This window comes from Macrosteles quadrilineatus, unplaced genomic scaffold (genome assembly GCF_028750875.1).
Source record: "Macrosteles quadrilineatus isolate MER2022 unplaced genomic scaffold, UCM_ALF_1.0 Scaffold_8__2_contigs__length_117827958, whole genome shotgun sequence".
In the NCBI taxonomy this organism is placed as follows: domain Eukaryota; kingdom Metazoa; phylum Arthropoda; class Insecta; order Hemiptera; family Cicadellidae; genus Macrosteles; species Macrosteles quadrilineatus.
The window spans coordinates 94,573,872-94,594,579 of record NW_026542601.1 but is presented as its reverse complement, the minus strand read 5'-3'; the positions used below and the strand labels follow the sequence as shown (position 1 = coordinate 94,594,579).

Sequence of the window (20,708 nt, the reverse complement as noted above, 5' to 3'; positions counted from 1 at the left end):
TGTTTAAAAATCTGTAATTAGTGAATTAACAGCAACCCACTTGGTGGCTCAAACCAAAGCTAGTAGATTTTATCCAACAACTGGCTTCAGCTTTAACATTTTGTTTTTATTCTCGAGTGTAATATTTATATCACGATATCTTTTTCTTTAATAAGTTCGAATGGTCATCGTGCATTTTTGTAGAAACTAGATGCAACTATCTCCTAGTATTTAAAATGTTAACTTCAGAAAAAAGTTAAACCTGATGGACTTTCCGTTTGGCATTTTCCATGAATTTTCTGTGATTAAGAATGATTCTCTCTTGGTCATACTATTTGAGCCTTCCCTGTAAATGTATAACCAGTAATGTTGAATCATAAGTCATATACCCACTGATTAAAAGCTTCGTATCGATTCTTGAATCTAAATAGTTTCCGAGTGTATCGTCGTCTTCTTCTAGTACCGTATGGTTTGTTTCAAATACAGCAAACTACAACATCAAATAATTACTTAGCAGTACCTTACTTTACCTAGTTGGCCATCTCAAACCTAAGCAGGTTTTTGGCCTCGCCAAAAGCTTTTCGCCATCTTCCTCGGTCTTCCATCAGTTATTCCGTAACATTCGTTCTTCTCGTGTCTTTTCGGACTTGGTCCCACCACCGCAATCTCGATCTACCCAGTGGTCGCCTGCCTGCAGGAACTGCGTCTAATAAAATTAAATTTGACTCCCCTGGTCTTCTACAGATGTGTCCTGCCCATCTTAGTCTTATTTATGCTAACTATGTGATTGGATGGACAGAAATTTTAACCGTTTGTTCTTTCAAACGAAAGAGAAACGCCATGTTGAATTTCCCCATGTTAATTCGTCAATATGTAACAACTAACGATATTCCTCGGACAATCTGGCGTTATCTCTCGACTTGTACCATTAGGTTTAATCATAAGCTCCATGACCCGATGACACTCTGTTGATTGTTTACCGCTAGCGACGTCAACCGGGCTTGCCACTGTCCAGTGATAGCGATGAGTCATCGACAGTCACTCAGTCCACTACGGTCAGTGCCTCACTAGCCATCACATTGGTTATTAACTTGTGCGTTCGCGTTGCACGCCAAGCCCCAGTTGTTATCTAGGTAGATCGTTATCAGTTCGTTGGTCCTTCGTGCCGGATCCAGTCAGTCCGCCGCGATGACGGCCGGCGTGTGTTACAAGTGCAAGACCCAGCTGGTCCATGCGGTCAAGAGTGTGGTGCGGTGTTTCAAGTGCGGACAGCTGTTTCACGCGGCGTGTGTCAGGATAGCGGATATTGTCAAGTTCGGGAAGGACAAGACGGAGTATGGCTGGGTGTGCGACCAGTGTGGAGGTAGCCATGACAAGGAGCGTGTTGTAAGTTAAACTGTACATTTTCTAAAGTTCTTGAAAGAAGTTTCTATGATGTTCGGCTCGTTCCTACCGACGAAAGTAACGTTACAGATGTTTAAATTATTGTTTCACGACTTTTATGTGGTTCTAATACCTTGTATCCTCATTAATTCGTGAAGGCGATTTCTACGAAACACTACTCCTCCTTTAATAATGGACGGATTTTTACAAACGATGTGTCAAAATGAAGTATTGTTTGTGTAGATGCCCCCTTTCACCAATTCCTGTTAATACAAGTCCTCGGGCTTCGCCCCACAGGCCATCAAAATCACAATGTATTTCTGATGGATAAAAGATTTTGTTTACTTAAACGGACAAATTACAGCTGTTCGTAGTAAACACATGATATACACACAAGAGCGTTTGTTTTCAGTTTCGATAACTGGAGTGGAGTGATTAATTAAATTATTTTTGAGTTGACTGTTTAAGTCATCGGAAATTATGACTGTTATTCGTTTTGAAATAACGCCCGTAAAACTTTGCAATTGCTCGAATTCGAGCAACAGGTCTATTGTACTCTCTACTACGCCGCAGCGTATATGGTTGTGGTTTCTTTTCGAGTGGAAATAAGTTTTAATGTTAACATTCCACTCAAAATAACTATCGAATGGTCATTTTTAAGGTGTGGTCAACAGCCTTCACATCAAAATAGTGGTTCTGTAAATTACTTTTTGACGTTTGGTACATTAAACCACCATCACTCCTGTTCTTGTTACTAACTAATTGGGCTTTTCCAACCTTCTCGCACTCCAAAGCAAATGGGAATTTTATATATTCTATTTTAGTTATAGAAGTAGAAAGTTCACTTTCCTCGAGTTGTCAACATGAATTCATTCCCACTTTAGAGGCAAGCTGTAGTTTGTTAGCTGTTGCACAGTATATAAATTGTCGGCGTGAAACGTTAGCATATTCGCATAGCATTGCAAATTAAGTTGGTAGTGAAACGTATCCTAACTACCTGATGTATTTTGTTTGATTTCAGGTTTTGTAGTGTTCTATAGACCGTTTTACATACTGTATTTCGAACGATTGTGTATGCTTTTTTTGTTTAACGATTAATGACTGTGCAGAACGGAGGTCTGAAGTTAGTTTTTTCTCAATGTATTCGTACACAATGTTGATGAACAGTTTCTTTCGCAATTTATAGGGGAAATACTCAATAGACATCATAAATCACTGTTTAGTGCACAGATTGTATAAAAACATGTGTTGAAGTTAATATTTTTCTTTTGGTAGGAAACTCTTACAGTTTGTTAAAGGAAATAACGCTCAGTTTGTTATAGGAGATAGCACATGGGGAAAACAAAGACCAAAATGTATTGTATTAATCCTTTGATGCGTACGAGTAAATTTTTTTTATAGCAAAGAGTTTATGAAGCATTATTGAGTACCGGTTGCAAATATTTATGTTGGCTAGTGCCATTGAGTAATGGACAAAAACATGTCGTTTGTCGTTACTAGTATAATGCTACAGTACATACAACCTCGTGCTTATGCACATTGGTCTTAGTTTTAGCTTCATATGACCAGATAACCTAGAATGGAAAATATAATTCTGAGCCCAGGTCTAACCATGGTGGTAAAACCTTATTGAATACCGGTTCGTATTTCATGTTTACTGGAATACTTTTGCCTCCACTTGAAAATACCTCGTAGCCTCGTGCTTAAGAGTTGCTTTCTTAATGTGTATCTTAATTATCCCGAACTTAAGTTTCACCAATGGTGGTAGAGTACATAATTTTAAGCAGGGAAAATAATCTGAAACGTAATTAAATACCAGTGTGCCATTTTGGTGTCGGCTTTGGTACCTTAGCAGTATAACCCGACCACTCTAACATACCTCTTGTGTATGCTGTGCATGTGGTCTGGTATGGGGTGGAATGTTTGGACGGCGGGTGTTTGCATCACAAAGCCTCATTAAGGGCGGTTACAATCCCCTCTCCCCGACACCTCAAAGGCCCGGCACTTACTGGGTCTGTGTGTATAAATTACACGCCTGTCTCCATGTGTACACTGGCGATGCCGCGGTGCAGCGAGGCTTATAAGCTGGGTTTAAGAGGTTTCGTTTTGAGTTGATTTACCTGCGTTTACATAAAATACAAGTCTGGTTTAGTATGGGCAAGGACAACCAAAATAGTTTGCGACTGTTTGAGGTGTTAAAATGTCGGTTGAGACGCTAAACAGAGTCAGGCACTGCGGCACTTGGTACAGCCATCGGGTTGCGTTGATAATGAGCGAAGTATTCAATCAGACTCGAAAAACAGATATTCCGCAGTTATTCATTTATAGGCTAAACTCAATAGAAATGTTACCATACTCAGCGAATAGTGTGGTGATACGGTTTGACCTATAGCAACCACTGAGGATTCCGGCCTCCCATTCTCTTCTATCCTATGCTTCTTCTAATAGTCTTTCATTACCCTCCACTTCATTCTTGGTTTTCCTAGTGGTCGTCTACCTTGTGGTACTCCTTGGAATCCACTTTTTAAAGTTGATGTATCTTATCTACACCACCATAGGCTGCCCATACAAGGCTTTTTCTTTTGAAAATCGCCCCTATATCTGGGCGTTTATACATTTCTCGTAGCTCTCTGTTCTTTCGTATCTTAACCTCCGTTATCTTAAACTTTACTTCCTCGCGCTCTATTCTCAAACCCAGCAACAAGGTTTTTCGGTTCTTTAATCAGTGCCGAAGTTTCTGAACCATACGGTACTACTGGGATAGTTATGGTATGGTATGAATCGAATTTGGGTTCTACTGACACCCTGTAGCTTATTGGACTGTTTTCTAGAGACCTACTACACCGGTTGACAAACAAGCATTCGAACATGAAGAAAAAGAAGTATCAATACGTATACCACTTAAATCTTAAACAATTAAGCGATATTATCTTGAAAATATTTCTCAAATATAAGTTACAATTTTCTTGGCATAAACTTATACGTAGGCTACACAGATTGCATTTACGATAAACATTATTATACGCAAGTGTTTGAGATGTATAGTTCACAATAACAAATTTACTGATAACACAGATCCTTACTGTAGGGGAAAAACTACATTTTAACTTTTACGTAACTTAACTCATTAACTTTAAATTAGTTAGTAGGCAAACACCGAGATCAATATTATTGTAAACAAAAAACTTGTAGCATAAACATTTCAATGACAGTTAGAAACCAGCTGTTAGTAAAAACAGCACTGAAAGCTTTAAATTGTAAGCGTCGGCTGCTAGACTTTTAAATATTAAAGCTTAACTTCTAAAATTTGAAACCCTAAACTAAAATCATGGCTTCGGAATTCCTTAGTTCTCAAAGTGATCTTTTTTCAACATAGATATCATGTTAATAGTCCGTTTTAGAGAGAGATTCAGGATTAATATCAATTATTACTGTTACATTAACATCATTTTTTTTATCTATAGGTTTCTTTATTTTAATTTCAGTCAAACGTAAATAGTTAGGAATATCTTGGTTTGTTTATTTCGTGATAAACAGAGTACCCAATGAGTCATGTTGACATAGTATTGTTTATTTTCATGTTTGGATTATTTAATTTACTGAACAAGTTGTTTGTATGCGACGAAACTGTTATTTATTCTACTAGCCTTGTTTGAGTGATCGTAATTTTATAATAATTTCCATCTGGGTAAAATTATTTCGCTTAATCTTTGTGTAGTGTACGAGCACCACGAAATGTTCAATTACTTAGCCGATGGACATAAATGAAATATAACCCCTAACAAACAATGAAAATTAATTACATCAATTAAACTATCAGTCGTTAACTTTGTAGAATAAGTTTACCAACCCATATAGTGTATTTGTTGCAAAATACTATCCGAATGATTTTATGTTTGAAGGGTCACCACCGGTTTTTTATGAAAAAAGTCAGGATATAGAGATAGGTCGATAGATACATAGTGGATATTTGGTAATTTATCCTGACGTAAAGAATCTAGTTAGGTATCCGAATGGTTAGAGCTTGCCTTGAAATCTGAAGGTTGATAATTCGATCTCGTGTAAAGTCGCTTCTAGACCAAGTCTTAATTTCTTTTTGTATCAGGAAATGAAGCTATCCAACAAAATGTAAACTTTGTCAAAGTACCGAGTTTTAAGCAAACAAATTAACGTAAAATATGTTTAGCATTTTTATAAAGCTAAACAGTTGTATTTAAAAAAATATATAGTAGGCTAATTGTTTTTATCAAACGGTTTAAATCTCATAAGAAGTAATAAAGCTGGACTTATTCACTTAAAGCACCGACCTTCACTATTTTATCAGTCAGAGTAATCAGAAATTTGTTATTAAACACAATTACTTGTGTGGCTAGTAGATTGAAAACCAATAAGATGTTTATTTTACAATAACTAATAATCATATCCATTTGTGCAACTGGGTTTGCCCAAACTCATGAGAATGACACCATTTCCGCACCTTATCGCTACGATATCTCATCTTAGTACAATGCCGTATGATCGATAGCCGTAGTGTCCAGTTGTACCGAATGTTCGTTTATGTGAGAATGGTTGCAGGTTTTCGTCTTATAGTTTGTTTATTTTTGTGATCAACATAGTGTAATAGGGTCGAACATGACAGTGTAAATGGAAAGGGAGCGACATCGTCGTGCGTTGTCCGTTCCTTTTGTAAACCGAGGATATGTTTGGGTATGTTGTGGGATTGTTAGTCTTTTCTATACACTTTATATATTTTTATTGTCAAAATTAACGCACTGACTACTTTGAAATGTATATTGTGTCGCTGAGGATAGTAATGTGTTGATGGACTTTGAAGAATTCTTGTCGTTAAGGGTTTGTTGTCTTTACTACTGTATGTCCCCACAATTTCAGAGATGATATGGCCTAGATGTGTTTATTTTTTAAGGAGTTAATATTTGTAGTAACCACTAGAAAATTATACAATGACAGTTTGGAAGTCAATAAATATTGTTTAGGATGAGACGAGAAGAAAACTCAGAAGTGTCAATGTTATCAGGATATAACAAAACAAACAAAAACCTGGCTCGTGCCCTCCCGATTGCGAACAATCCTGATTGCAAAAAGTCCAAAATGCGAACATGTTTCCGGGTTTACGAGGGGTAGGGGGTTGTCTATAAGGTGGAAAGGATTCCCGATTGCAAAAACATTGGAGAGGTTGGGGTTTTCCACCCATTCTATTCGTAGATACTTTGGTCTTTAACAGAATGATTTGGCCAGAATCACAGATCAAGACTGGTAAACACATACTGGAGCAGGACGAATTGTTCAGTGTTCTAGAAGACACATAATATCTTCATGAAACGTAGTAAGTAAAGCCGCATTCTTCTGTCTCACAAATCCGCTCTGATTATATTTAAAGTGGTTGTTTATCAATATGTTTGGCTTATAATAATCAAATAATCTTAAAACAGAAGGTAAAAAACAATGATTTCATATAAATACTGCAGTTTAACATAATTAATCCTAAATAAGATGAATATGCGTTATAAACAAAAATATCAGCCCGTCTCTTCTATTTAACAGCAGTGACTTGACCATTTTTACAGATTCCAAATATTTTTCGCAGTCTGGACGACTCACGTTCTGGTAGTCCTCAGCATTGTTGAGGTCTTCGCAGTCTGGACGATTTTACCCTTGTTCGCGATCTGGACTGTTCTCAATTAGGACTCTACAACCTCCGGGCTGACTCAAAAACTTGTGAGGCTGGTGCCTTCATAAACCCCAATGATCCACTCTCCATTACATCCATCCCAGATTACACTATTTTTATTCGGAAATTACTCTATCCATTTCCTGCACTGTTGTGCATCGTATCAATAATTATACATCAAGAATTAATTAAACTTAAAGTTCACTGTACTAAACAGCGATACATTTGTCCAAATCATCACTGTATGCTAGTGGAATTTTAATAGCATAGTCATTCAATTAGTAAACATTTTAAGAATTAATTTATTTTTAATCTCTTCCTTTGAATGACATTAGTAATTTAATACTTACTAATTTACGGATGTTCCTCGAATTTTACCTTTGAAGTATTTATTGTTTTTTAGCTTTTACACACTCAATATAGCTCAATAATCCTACTTGTATGTTTCAGAGACAACTGCGGGAACGACGGAAAACAAGTGATCCGAACCTCTCGAAATCAAACAAGTAAGTAATATGATTCTTGTAGCCTAATTGTACTTCTTAATTAGTTCTTTCACACACGTTTCCGAACAAAACTCTGAAAATATTTACCAAGCTATTAAATTCCATACATATTACTTGTTCTCTATAGATTTGTTCTATTTTCACTGAGATAGTTTTTTCCAAAGAATTCCCTGTGTTTTAAACGACCATCTCAATACCTCAGCAATTACAGCACTAGTAGGATTTCTCGTTGAACTCTTGAACTTTGCTATGCGAGATGATGAGAGGCAGAGGCGGTGCTGAGAAGCGTCGCGGCGCCCACGCGCGAGGGTAGCGCCGAGCGCCGAGCGTCGCCCAGTCGAGTGGTGGCACCGCGACGGGAGACAGACACACGTCATACATCGTGTCTCCGATACGTGCGTGTGATACGTGAGTGGTGAATAGTGCATATACATTACTGTGTATACTTGTATACTACACAGCTGTGTAGAACAGTGATAAACGCACTGTGTGATACAAGTGAGAAGTGAGGTTAGGTTTGATACAACCCCCACCCACCCCACACAACCCCCGCCACGCCATGTCCACTTTTATCATGGCATCGATCTGTAATACCATCTAGTGATGAATTACTTGTTGAATGCCGGTGGCTAATTTCCTTAACTTGAGTACGGTTGCCCTAGATAGTGCGTTTTAACAGTGTTTGTGCATAAATTGGGATATTAAACACGTTTCAATGTTTTTCTCTTACAAAATTATAATTTACAATATCTGAACATTGTTTCAAATACGATAGACTAGGAATTATTTAATTCGAATGCGAGGGTCTAATGATGGGTTGATCAGTACCGACTGTAGGCAGGGAAGGAAGCGAGGGTCTGATGATGTGTTGATCAGTACCGACTGTAGGCAGGGCAGGAAGCGAGGGTCTGATGATGGGTTGATCAGTACCGACTGTAGGCAGGGAAGGAAGCGAGGGTCTGATAATGTGTTGATCAGTACCGGCTGTAGGGAGGGCAGGGACTGAATGTCTGATGATGGGTTGATCAGTACCGTCTGTAGGCAGGGCAGGAAGCGAGGGTCTGATGATGGGTTGATCAGTACCGGCTGTAGGGAGGGCAGGGACTGAGGGTCTGATGATGGGTTGATCAGTACCGTCTGTAGGCAGGGCAGGGAGCGAGGGTCTGATGATGTGTTGATCAGTACCGGCTGTAGGGAGGGCAGGGACTGAGGGTCTGATGATGGGTTGATCAGTACCGTCTGTAGGCAGGGCAGGAAGCGAGGGTCTGATGATGGGTTGATCAGTACCGACTGTAGGCAGGGAAGGAAGCGAGGGTCTGATGATGTGTTGATCAGTACCGGCTGTAGGGAGTACAGGGACTGAGGGTCTGATGATGGGTTGATCAGTACCGACTGTAGGCAGGGAAGGAAGCGAGGGTCTGATGATGTGTTGATCAGTACCGACTGTAGGCAGGGCAGGAAGCGAGGGTCTGATGATAGGTTGATCAGTACCGACTGTAGGCAGGGCAGGGACTGAGGGTCTGATGATGGGTTGATCAGTGCCGACTGTAGGCAGGGCAGGGAGTTAGGGTCTGATGATGGGTAGATCAGTACCGACTGTAGGCAGGGCAGGGACTGAGGGTCTGATGAGGTATTTATCAGTATTGACTGTAGGCAGGGCAGGGTCTTAGGGTCTGATAATGTGTTCATCAGTACTGACTGTAGGCAGGGCAGGGTGCGAGGGTCTAATGATGGGTTGATCAGTACCGACTGTAGGCAGGGCAGGTAGTGGGGGTCTGACGATGGGTTGATCAGTACCGACTGTAGGTAGGGCAGGTAGCGGGGGTCTGATGATGGGTTGATCAGTAACGACTGTAGGCAGGGCAGGTAGCGGGGGTCTGATGATGGGTTGATCAGTACCGTCTGTAGGTAGGGCAGGGAGAGAGGGTCTGATGATGGGTTGATCAGTACCGACCGTAGGCAGGGCAGGGACTGAGGGTCTGATGATGGGTTGATCAGTACCGACTGTAGGCAGGGCAGGGAGCGAGGGTCTGATGATGGGTTGATCAGTACCGACCGTAGGCAGGGCAGGAAGCGAGGGTCTGATGATGGGTTGATCAGTACCGACCGTAGGCAGGGCAGGGACTGAGGGTCTGATGATGGGTTTATCAGTACCGACTGTAGGCAGGGCAGGAAGCGAGGGTCTGATGATGGGTTGATCAGTGCCGACTGTAGGCAGGGCAGGGAGCGAGGGTCTGATGATAGGTTGATCAGTACCGACCGTAGGCAGGGCAGGGACTGAGGGTCTGATGATGGGTTGATGAGTACCGACTGTAGGCAGGGCAGGGTGCGAGGGTCTGATGATGGGTTGATCAGTACCTACTGTAGGCAGGGCAGGGACTGAGGTCTGATGATGGGTTGATCAGTACCGACCGTAGGCAGGGCAGGGACTGAGGGTCTGATGATGGGTTTATCAGTACCGTCCGTAGGCAGGGCAGGAAACGAGGGTCTGATGATGGGTTGATCAGTACCGACCGTAGGCAGGGCAGGGACTGAGGGTCTGATGATAGGTTGATCAGTACCGACCGTAGGCAGGGCAGGAAGCGAGGGTCTGATGATGGGTTGATCAGTACCGACTGTAGGCAGGGCAGGGACTGAGGGTCTGATGATGGGTTTATCAGTACCGACTGTAGGCAGGGCAGGAAGCGAGGGTCTGATGATGGGTATATCAGTACCGACTGTAGGCAGGGCAGGAAGCGAGGGTCTGATGATGGGTTGATCAGTACCGACTGTAGGCAGGGCAGGGAGCGAGGGTCTGATGATAGGTTGATCAGTACCGACCGTAGGCAGGGCAGGGACTGAGGGTCTGATTATGGGTTGATGAGTACCGACTGTAGGCAGGGCAGGGTGCGAGGGTCTGATGAAGGGTTGATCAGTACCGACTGTAGGCAGGGCAGGGAGCGGGGGTCTGATGATGGGTTTATCAGTACCGGCTGTAGGCAGGGCAGGGACTGAGGGTCTGTTTTGAGTTATTTTCATCATCCTTGTGTCGTAACGATGAAGCAATGTGTTGTGGCCTCTGGCACGGTGTTTTATTCGTGTTCGCGTCAAGCTTTGCTTTGTTTGTATAAGTTTGCACGTGTGTAGGTAATAAATAGATAAAGCTTTTCAACATTTACGATTTTCATCCGACCTGCGTTTAGTACGGATACGGTGTTCACCTGAAGGACGTGTTTTTGGTCTACGAATAAAACAAATAGTGTGAAGCAAAACAAATAACATAACACTTTTTATTGATTCGCTCGCACAACTAGAAATATAGTCGATCAAATTTTTTGCTACTACTTTACCAATATAATTTCGGTTTCCCAATGAGCTACTGTATAATAATTTTTTTTACTCTGAGTATTCAATACTCTCTTGTGAATCGCAATAATGTCGCCGTTGCCAAAAGTTAATTTTTGCATGACTTCTTGGCTTTTAATCTTGTCTTTAACGAAAAAACGTAAGTACTCTTTGTTCGTTGCAATGGAAAAAGAGTTGAACTTTTGAGCGATGTTTTGGAACCATTCCACAGTATAATTATACATCGTCCGACTAGTTCAGCTGGCGCGAAATTTGTATTAAGCTGCAACAGTAGAACTCACTTTTGAACTGAACGTGGTATTCAGATCGATTTCCTTCTACCTTTAACTCCTTTCAATACTATTTTTATACTCCTGAACAGGTGAATTTAGGGTGGAAATTCTTAAATGAACGCAAAGTGTCCTTTGCTAATAGTCAGTGTGTGACAGAAATGTGCTAAAGTGTGTTAGAATTGTTTATAATTCCGTCTGAAGATGGATCAGCACGGACGTGTGATGGAGAGGAACTTGTCCAGTGTGGACGCGACAAGTTTGGCCCCTGAGCTAGGCCCGGACAGACGGTGTTACTCGGAGAGGTAAGGGTAGTAAAGGAAGGGTAAAACAAAACGTAACTAATAGATGAATGTTAAAAAGTAATGAGTTCGTTTTTTTTCTGTTTTTTAGCGAATTTCCCTATAGGGAAGTAGCTATTACCGTAGGTCTCATGGTATGACCTGGACGCGGGACCGATTTACTTTTTCATTTTGATGTCCCCAGAGGCCAAAAACACTAATCGTTCAAATTCATATATATTTGATATGAATCAAATATATATGAATTTGGTATCAAATTCATATGTGTGTGTGTGTGTGTGTGTGTGTGTGTGTGTGTGTGTGTGTGTCCGTTCGCGCGATAACTCGAGCAAAAATGATCCGATTTTGATTAAATTTGGTACAAACGTGTAAACCTACGTTTATTCGAACGAGTTCGCGAACCAGCATAATCGGACTATGGGAACGGGGGTTTACGGGGGGTTTTATGGGTTAAAAATAGGTTTTTCTCATTTTTGACTCTTAAAACATAACATTTCTCAACTTCTCTTCAAACCAATTTGAAGAGCATAAAAAAACAATTAATTTAAGAAGTATTTTTCTGCGATTTTTTTTCTTGTACGTGTTCGTGTGTTTGAAGTCATTAGAATCCAAGGTGGTTTTTTACATCAACCACGACGGCAGGTGGATATATCTATCAGACGTTCACCCTTGTGTTGAAGAGGTATCCTCAGTGGCCAGACTGAGACTAGAGATAGGCAAACCTCTTCACAGTAAGGTTGAAACGTCTAGTAGAAATCCCCAACTGACAACGCAGTAGGCGTCGAAAACCACCATGGATTCAATCAAACCGTGTTTTTGGTCAGGTACTTATTATACTAGTGTTTATAACTCTGACCTGTGACGACATTTCTGGTGGTAATCTTGTTATAGTATGGTTCTATTCATAAATGCCTGTGTACAATATTTTGTTAATAGAGGTAACACAAAAACAAATTTTCTTAACATGCATTGAATGTTGGGGAGGTTATCTTGTTAGTCCTTTTTACAGCCGTATTCGGAAGCAAAACTCCAATAGAAAGGTTTAATTGTCAAATGACCGAAAGATGAAGTCTGTTTGAAGGCGAGTCCTGCAACGTGAGGTGGAGCGGCTGACAGTATTTCAAACCCTCCCCCCTCGACCCCTCGGTCAATCTCCACCCTCTCATTTCTCTTCTCCCTTTTCTCAAGTCGAGCACACAGTATCGAATCTTCTCACCCCACCAACATCGCATGGTACAATGTAAATCAGGCATAGTCGAGAACGGGTGGAAATATTGTGCCTAATACTCTAGAAAATTGGTTATTCGTGTTTTTTTAGTTTGGTCAGGCTAAATGAAAATGTATATGTATGAGAAGAGAAATTAATGTGGTACATAAAAAAATATTTAAAATATGAACATTGAAATAATTTTATAATTCTAAAAATTAAACCTGACTTAAAAGTTCTTTACAGATATGTTTTCCTATATCCTCGTGGGGCGAATGGATTAATTCGTTTGGTAATCATGATAATCTTTTATAAAATATGTCTGTGTACATTCTCTATCAATATACTCCACCCAAAAATGGAGGATCCGATGGTCGGCATAAATCTAGCTTGTTTCCTCCATACATAGTCTATTAAATCCTTTTTTTGTTTCTGTCGCCGTTTAAAGAGTGATATCTTATAATTTAGAGAATGGATATTCTCGAAAGATTCTGCCGGAGACGCTTTTGTCGTTTAGTTACAAATGTATCTTTCGTCACAATACACTGTTTTGATACAGTTTTCAACCATGAAATTAGTCCAGAAAACAGCTGTTTGCTGCCTGCTTAATCAAATGGGGTTTCATTACGTGCTACTGTACTGTAATGATTTTTTACCGGTCACCTGCTGATTAAAATTATCAATAAGTCAACGAAAACGAACAAATAAACGAAAACATAACCTCCCTTAGATTTTATGAGTAGTAAGTGATTGGCAATACCTTTAGTCGGTGGGAATATGTAACGGATTTGTACAGTTTTTTAATGGTAATCGCCTGTTTTCCTGACTAGTAACGTAATGTACTATTACAAACAGTTAATATTTAACAGTTAATGTTTTTTAACGTACATCTCTGACATGGGTTTTATCATGTAACAAAAATCCTAACTGTAAATGCTTGTGAAAATTGAGAACGATACAATATGCGGAGTAAAGTAGTATTACTTTTGTGAAATTGAGGAATGCGTTGCTGTAAACCGCGACAGGTGAAGTGATTCCTCCAAGGAACAATAACAGTGAAATGCTGAACAGTCACGTTATGTAAGCTGATGAAATGCCACCAAGTGTCAGCAAACATTTTGTATCCGCTTCAGACAAATTGCTTGTCTCGCTCATCCTTGGAAGGTTTAAATTATGTTTGGAGATGTTTAGACAGACATGTGGTCGCCGCATACTTTGTCGTCAAAGTTGTATACCCTGCTTTATTAAATAACGACGATTGCTTATAGGCTGTTTGGCATTTTTGTCTGAGGATAAATTTGTAAAACAATCTCCCAATCGAATTTGCAAAAAGCTAGTTTGTAAGTTAAGTTAGGTACCTGGTTGGTTAAAAATAATTTTAGGGTAAAGATGTAAATGTGTTATTCAGTTATTAAGTTACTCACGATACGGGATATCAATAAATGGTTTTCACTTATGCGGTTAAGGTGAAACTTGACCCATAAGCGAGTATCCTACCGCAAAGAAATAACAATAGCACAATTACCTTATAGCAGAAGCATGCATTTTACAATGCTGGTGCCAGCTAATGGTGTTTAGTGTAGTATTACTGCATAGAGTTTTGAGTAAGTCTTACATTATTCCAACCAAACCAATTAAAAGTGATAGTTAAATAAACATAAATGAATCAATAAATAAACATAGCACAAGGAAAAAAATATTTACCTGCAATGATTATCATCTAACTTATTACAGTCATATTATCATCTTATCTATCTTATTATCATTTATCTTATTGTCTGCATGTATACGTTAAGAGCAAGCACATTTTTCTGTTTACACTGTTTCCGTTTTCCCTCGCCCAGACTCTTGACTGCAGAGTTGAATTAAAACATATTTGGAATGATACAATTTTAAGTTTTGTAAATTTGCATGGGCAATAGCCACGATATTTTGGTATTTTTTTTTAACTTACCTCAAACTCTTTGTATTTTTTTTTTTAATAAGTAGTTTGATTCGCGAAAATTAGCTAAGGCGGATCAGTTTAGAGCACGCTCGCAGTGCGTGTGTAGAACACGGATCTGTTATGTTGAGATACCGATGTCTGGACCATTGCCAACTACCATCTGAATGGAATGGGCTCAGATTGACGCGTCAGACTGTTTTGGCATCCGAACCACTGGGATGACTCATGTGGAGGTCTTCTGCGCAACGTTTGACAAAACTTCAAAACTATTATACTTGTCTGAAATAGACTTTGGTGACACGTTTACGCTGCCGTTCCGGATGTTCAGAATTGCACAGTTTGGCAAACTTGACGATACTGATGGGACAATCAATTTAGGAAGTCCTGATTTGTTCGTGTAAAATATACTCTGTCAGCTGAAGTGGGTTGCTAATTTAGTTAGTCAACCGTATTTTTAAACTTTTAGTAAGGTTGTTTCATTCTTTCTTCCTAGAAGGTTGTAGCGATTTTTCTTATTCCTATCGATAACGTTCCACATATACAAATTAAAATTGTAAAAAATGCAACAGCACAAGTCGAAGTATTATGATTTAAAAAACTTGTTCGACGTGGACAAATATGCGTGTGTATATAATACAGTGCAACTTTGTTAAAGCTAAGCATTGTTTTTCTTTTGAAGAAATTATCATAAAATGTTCTTTAGAAATGATTGATTAGTTGATTGGTTAATGGCCTATGGACTAAAGTACTCATTGGATATTTTTTCTTTATAATTTCACCTCCTACACATAACTGATGTAGGATGTCTATGAGGACATGCGGTATTTTTTAGATTCATCGTCTCTTGCTCAGCTGTTTTTCTTTCCCTGGAATCGGAACCATTTGTGACCTCACTTTCGCCCTGTGAACTCTTCTTGAAACTTCACTTGAGTGAGTCGAGTTTCTCGAACGGCTCTCTCTATCGAGACCGAAAGGTGTAAGTTTACTCTACAGTATGTGACTTGAAGCCTATCCACGAAGAAAAACACTAACTTTATTGATTTTTTGAATTCAATCACTTCCTTCACCACCAATCTATTAATTTTTATCAGGATATCCTTCACACCGTGATATACGTGACTTTCAGAGGATGAAAGTGTTGCCAACCTAGTCCACCCGGCGCCGGCTCACCGTTTACGTTTTGCGGTTTCGCTTAATTTAACAAGCAACTTATCACCTCGCCCGTCTCCCAGCGCCGTAACTTTGCTATTTTTGCTCCCTTTTGTTTCTGGTGTGACTGAACGCGGAATGACTCCGACCAATCAATACGTTGACACTTCGTAAACTTTGTACGGGCAACAATACTGGAAACGTGTTTCTGGAATAGTTATTGTAATATGCATTTTCTTTTGTATAGAAATCGAAATGGCCTTGCACGAGTAGTACTACTCACGTGATTGATAGTAACAAGCGGTATATTAAACACCTTATAAATTTATCATCATTATGGCTCAGTGCAAGACAAATTTTAAGGACGGTCCAGTGCAGTGTGTAAGGTCTGGTAATTTTTGAGAGCGATGATGTCTCATTTATCTATAGCTAACTTAATGAATTAACTTAGAAATTTGAAACTATCTTGACCAAATAAATCGTTGGCTAGCATTTATAAACTACTGCATGATCTACGACATTATAAGTAAATTTTAATGTGCACACTGGTACTGTATCCTAGCTGTCACATTGTAATCATTTATCAGTTTATTTCAGATAGTAGATTGATACTCATACGAGATGAAATGAAAATGAAATGAAAATCATTTTTTCAACAGGCAAAGTTAGGGCCACATGGCCCTTTCTTACACTTAACCTGCATACATAATTATAAATATAAAATAGAATATACAATTTAACACATTATTTACACAAAAACAATACTTTTTTGACAAAAACGAAAACAAAATGTCTAACAAAAACAAAAAAAGTCTCACACACTCAGTCAGCAATTACGCAAGTGCCAAAACAGTCCTAGGACGCACCAGCCGAGGCCATACGCTCAAAGTACATTTTTTTCAGTGCCGCCACGAACCGAGGACCAAGGGCCGAGATCAGTGTCGAAGTAGATTTAAACAAATGCCGTCAGATGTGATAGATTTTCATGTATATTTCTGTTTTGTTGGGTTTTGATGTAATGATTAACTGAATTGTCTTGTTTCGCCAACTTCAAACCTAGCAAATAAAAACTTGACTGTTTTAATCCTAAATATTTTCAATTAGAAAACCAGATGTAGAGCCTATGCAAGTCTGAATAAAAGCATGGTATAGTGAAGTAGGTGGTGACATTCTTCTAAAATATAAACACATTTAGTCAACATCTTTCAAACATAAATGAACTTGAAACACAATTTAATCTAGCGTGTTGCACAAAAACATAAAACACTGTACACATATTGTATGGTGATGATCTTTAGATTGCAATATATGAAAATTGTATGTCATAAATGAAGTATGATCGTATAGCATAATTAAGTAATTTGTTGGTTATTGAGAACACCTAGGTCGAAGCGTTGAAGGCATGAAGAACGAGATAAGTGTTGTACTCTTGTTATCAGAGATGTATCTCGCACAAGAGGCCATTGTGAGAGACGAGGCCAAGAGGCTAGAGGCCGCTAGGTTAACAACGTTATAATTAAGAGCCGCAATTAATTAGAGTCATATAAAATCGTATTTAAGTTTTCAGAGCTATAGATTTCTCGTGTACATATTCCAGGATACAGTATTTGTGTGTTTGTGGTCAAGCGTTGCGGTTTTGGTACAGCGAGAGCGAATTGTAGAATACGAGGTTTTGGGAAGTAGAGTTTATTTAGGATTACTCCTGTTTAACCGGTTTTTTTTAATTATTGAAATAATTGTGACGGACATTAACTAACATAAGTTGTATAAACTCGAAATTAAAAATATCCAAATTAAGAAATTCGTGTTAACATCCTAAAATATTTACTACTACCTACTAATGATAAATTGATTTTTTTCATGGAAAACGTCGTTTTTCTTGCATGTACCTACAGTATTTAGCCAATTTCTCTATGGGGAAGATGGTAGGCTTATGTCGTCTCTCCCATGTTATCCTCGTTTAGAAGTAATTAACTTTTTTATTTGAGCTATATAGCTTAGTGTGGTATTTAACGATAGTTACATCAATATCAGTATGATTGACCTGGCTGTAGTGAGCCCCCACCTTATCAGATACAGATCCTACAACTGATAACGGAACTCTGTTTGACGTATCCGTGTAAACTGTGTTGTGTAATCGATGATTGACATTCGTGTTCAAAATGTACAACAATCTGCCATGTTTTGCTCGGATATTGCGGTAAATCAGCAAACAACAAGCTTGTCAACGTGTTTAATCAAAAAGCTCATGACCTATCTTGTTGTGCAACTGGATCAGATTTCATTATTTTTATTTCATCTGAAACTGATTGTTTATTTGTTTTTATTAGCACGACTTTGGAAAACGTTTGTGAGCTAGTTAGTTGTTATAGACTGTTATTATTCCAACCTAATTAGGGCTTTGTAAAAATGAGTAGTTATATTACTTTTGAACTGCTACTGAGTTAACATTTATTTATTTTTGCTGTCTATTTTTGATTTCACAAAATGGACTTGTTTGATTTTGTCTGTGTAATTATGTTACTTTATAGCTTGGACAGCGAATCTCCATAAACTTATTTTTTGGAGGCACATTGGTAACGTAAAATAAAAGGGACCTCCAGTATTTATTATTAATTATCTTTACTGAAAAGAAAGAAATTATTCCGGTATGTCAGTAATATGTCTAAAATGGTCTAAATCAACACAATAACCCTGGTAAAATCCAAAGCACCTACTTGTTTTCTCGCGTAGGCATCGCTTCAAACAACAACACTGTCGGAACCGTTTACACCCATTGAGCAGGCGTGGAAGACAAATTAACAAACAAAATGACGCGTCTGAGTAGTTGGTGTGTTCAAAGGAATCGCCAACGTCTTCGTGTTACTGGCAAGAATAGAATGGCGAGGTAGGCGTAGTATACTTGTCTAGGGAGTAGTTAGTCATTCCCTGGGGATCAGGTAAACCTTAGGGAGACATTGCCAGAGGCAGTGACTGGTATCATAGACCATGGATGGACTTAGAGGCTCCATTTGTATGTTGCAGTTTTGGTCAGGTTTTTTTATTTATTTTTTATTTTATTTAACCTCCGAGAATTTTATGTTATTAGTTACTGATTTCAATTGGGAAAATTTACTTTCTAGCCTACTCTGAGAGAAAGGCGTTGTAAGCTAATCAAACTACACCTTTTATGCGACATCAAACTTAGAGAAAATATAATTCTAACTCTAACAAGAACACCCTGTAGGTGACCTATTCAATAACGTATTCTATTTGGGTATAAAATGGTACCTACAGCTGCTGGTCTATATAGATGGGTGCCCACTCAGGTACCTAATAGTCAATGATAAAGTTAATTGCATAATCCAGAGGGTTTTAGGGCTTATTTCACCTGTACCACTTTAGAAATAGTTTAATTCTACCTGGTCAAGTGACGGAAAACTCGTTGAAATTAACTTGAAACTTGCAGGTTATTTCAATGGTTATTCCAATTAATGATAAGAGTGTTTTGTTCATGCCATTTTCGACTCAATCCATCCGCAGCCTCGTGCGAGGGGGACGTGTGCTTATGATGTTGATCTCGTTTACGACGTGTCAACATCGTATGTTGACGTCACTCTGGAGCTTGAGACGAGGCTAGTGACAACAATGCCACAACATCGATTGTTAGTGTCTACAACAGATATCCATTGATCGTCAACACTGTAGTGTAGGCATATTAGGAATTCTTTTTTCTTTTAAGAAAAAAGCCGTGAATCTGCATTAAAAACTAATATATTACTATATTACTAACATATTACTATTTGACCAGTTAGTGATCTTTTAATGCATTGTCCTGGCTTAAGAACGATTTTATATGAGTCAGTAACACAGTATTGTAACAAAGTTCATTCAACACCAATTCTTCCATTGAATAACGCACCCTGCTGTGACGGCGTCGTAGTATTCATCTGTAACGGTTACTTAATTTATACAAATTAAAAAAAATACTTATGTCTGGAAACTAAATACTGTAGTAATTGTCCATGTCACTGATGACTACTTTAGTAATTGCGTCATTATAAAATATCAAAACTGTACCTTGATAACACTCGACTACCTTATAACACTTGCTACGGTCCCCTTCTTTTGTTGTTGTTTAGGTGGATCGGCTTTAGGATTTTTGATGAAAAACCACACAGTAATAGTTTATGTAGTTTTAATGTAGATGAAAGAAACGAAAAAATGTCACATGTTAGGCTACACAACTTTACTAGCTAAAGCCTACTTTGAAACTATATAAGAAGTAGTTGATACTGTTCAATAACTAAAATGTGGAGTGGTGATAGTTCTATTATGTCGAATAACTCGAGGATATAACGTGTAACGGTCGCTACTCAGTACGCACTCAACTCACATGGCGTCACAAGATGGCGTCGGCGTTGTCTGTTATCCACCGCGCACACGTACAGCTCACTCCCTCAACGTTCTATCTCAGACTGCCTTCACTACAAGAAACGAAATACTTTTGCAACACGCACCCCCTGGTGGTCTTTTTTGGCAACTCTGTACTTCGTTACCGGCGCTCCGTCAAGTGGCGCGCCTGGTGTTTAATTCTGAATATAGTTATTGATTTGTTTTTTTAAGAACTATCGCTGTCGTCCGTTTTTCCGTTATTGAATTTGTGTTAGTCCTTAGATTTAATATTATTTAATTTTAAAGATTTGAACCATCACAGATTACCCCCTTGAATTTTTATAAAAATTTGTTGTTTACGAAATATTTTTTTAAAAATTCACGATATCGCATATCACCACGTCCACTTACATTGTAGGTACCTATAGATAATATCATATAAAACATAAAAATAACTTTTGCATTGAGCACTTATATTGTTCCTGAATTCTCAAATTCTACCTACTATTAAAGTCAAAACACCAAAATATAAATAATATGTTTGGATACCTTAAAAACAA

The 20,708-nt window shown here is 38.7% G+C and overlaps 1 protein-coding gene across 1 annotated transcript in view; it reads left to right on the top strand.

The window, feature by feature from the left end:
• The window catches only part of LOC129001808 (rho guanine nucleotide exchange factor 12), a 421,244-nt gene that overhangs the window by 273,302 nt on the left and 127,234 nt on the right, over positions 1-20,708 (top strand). Inside the window, exon 22 of the mRNA XM_054429256.1 lies at positions 7,502-7,557. Within this exon, the coding sequence (XP_054285231.1) occupies positions 7,502-7,557 (56 nt within the window). The remainder of the gene's footprint in view (positions 1-7,501; positions 7,558-20,708) is intronic.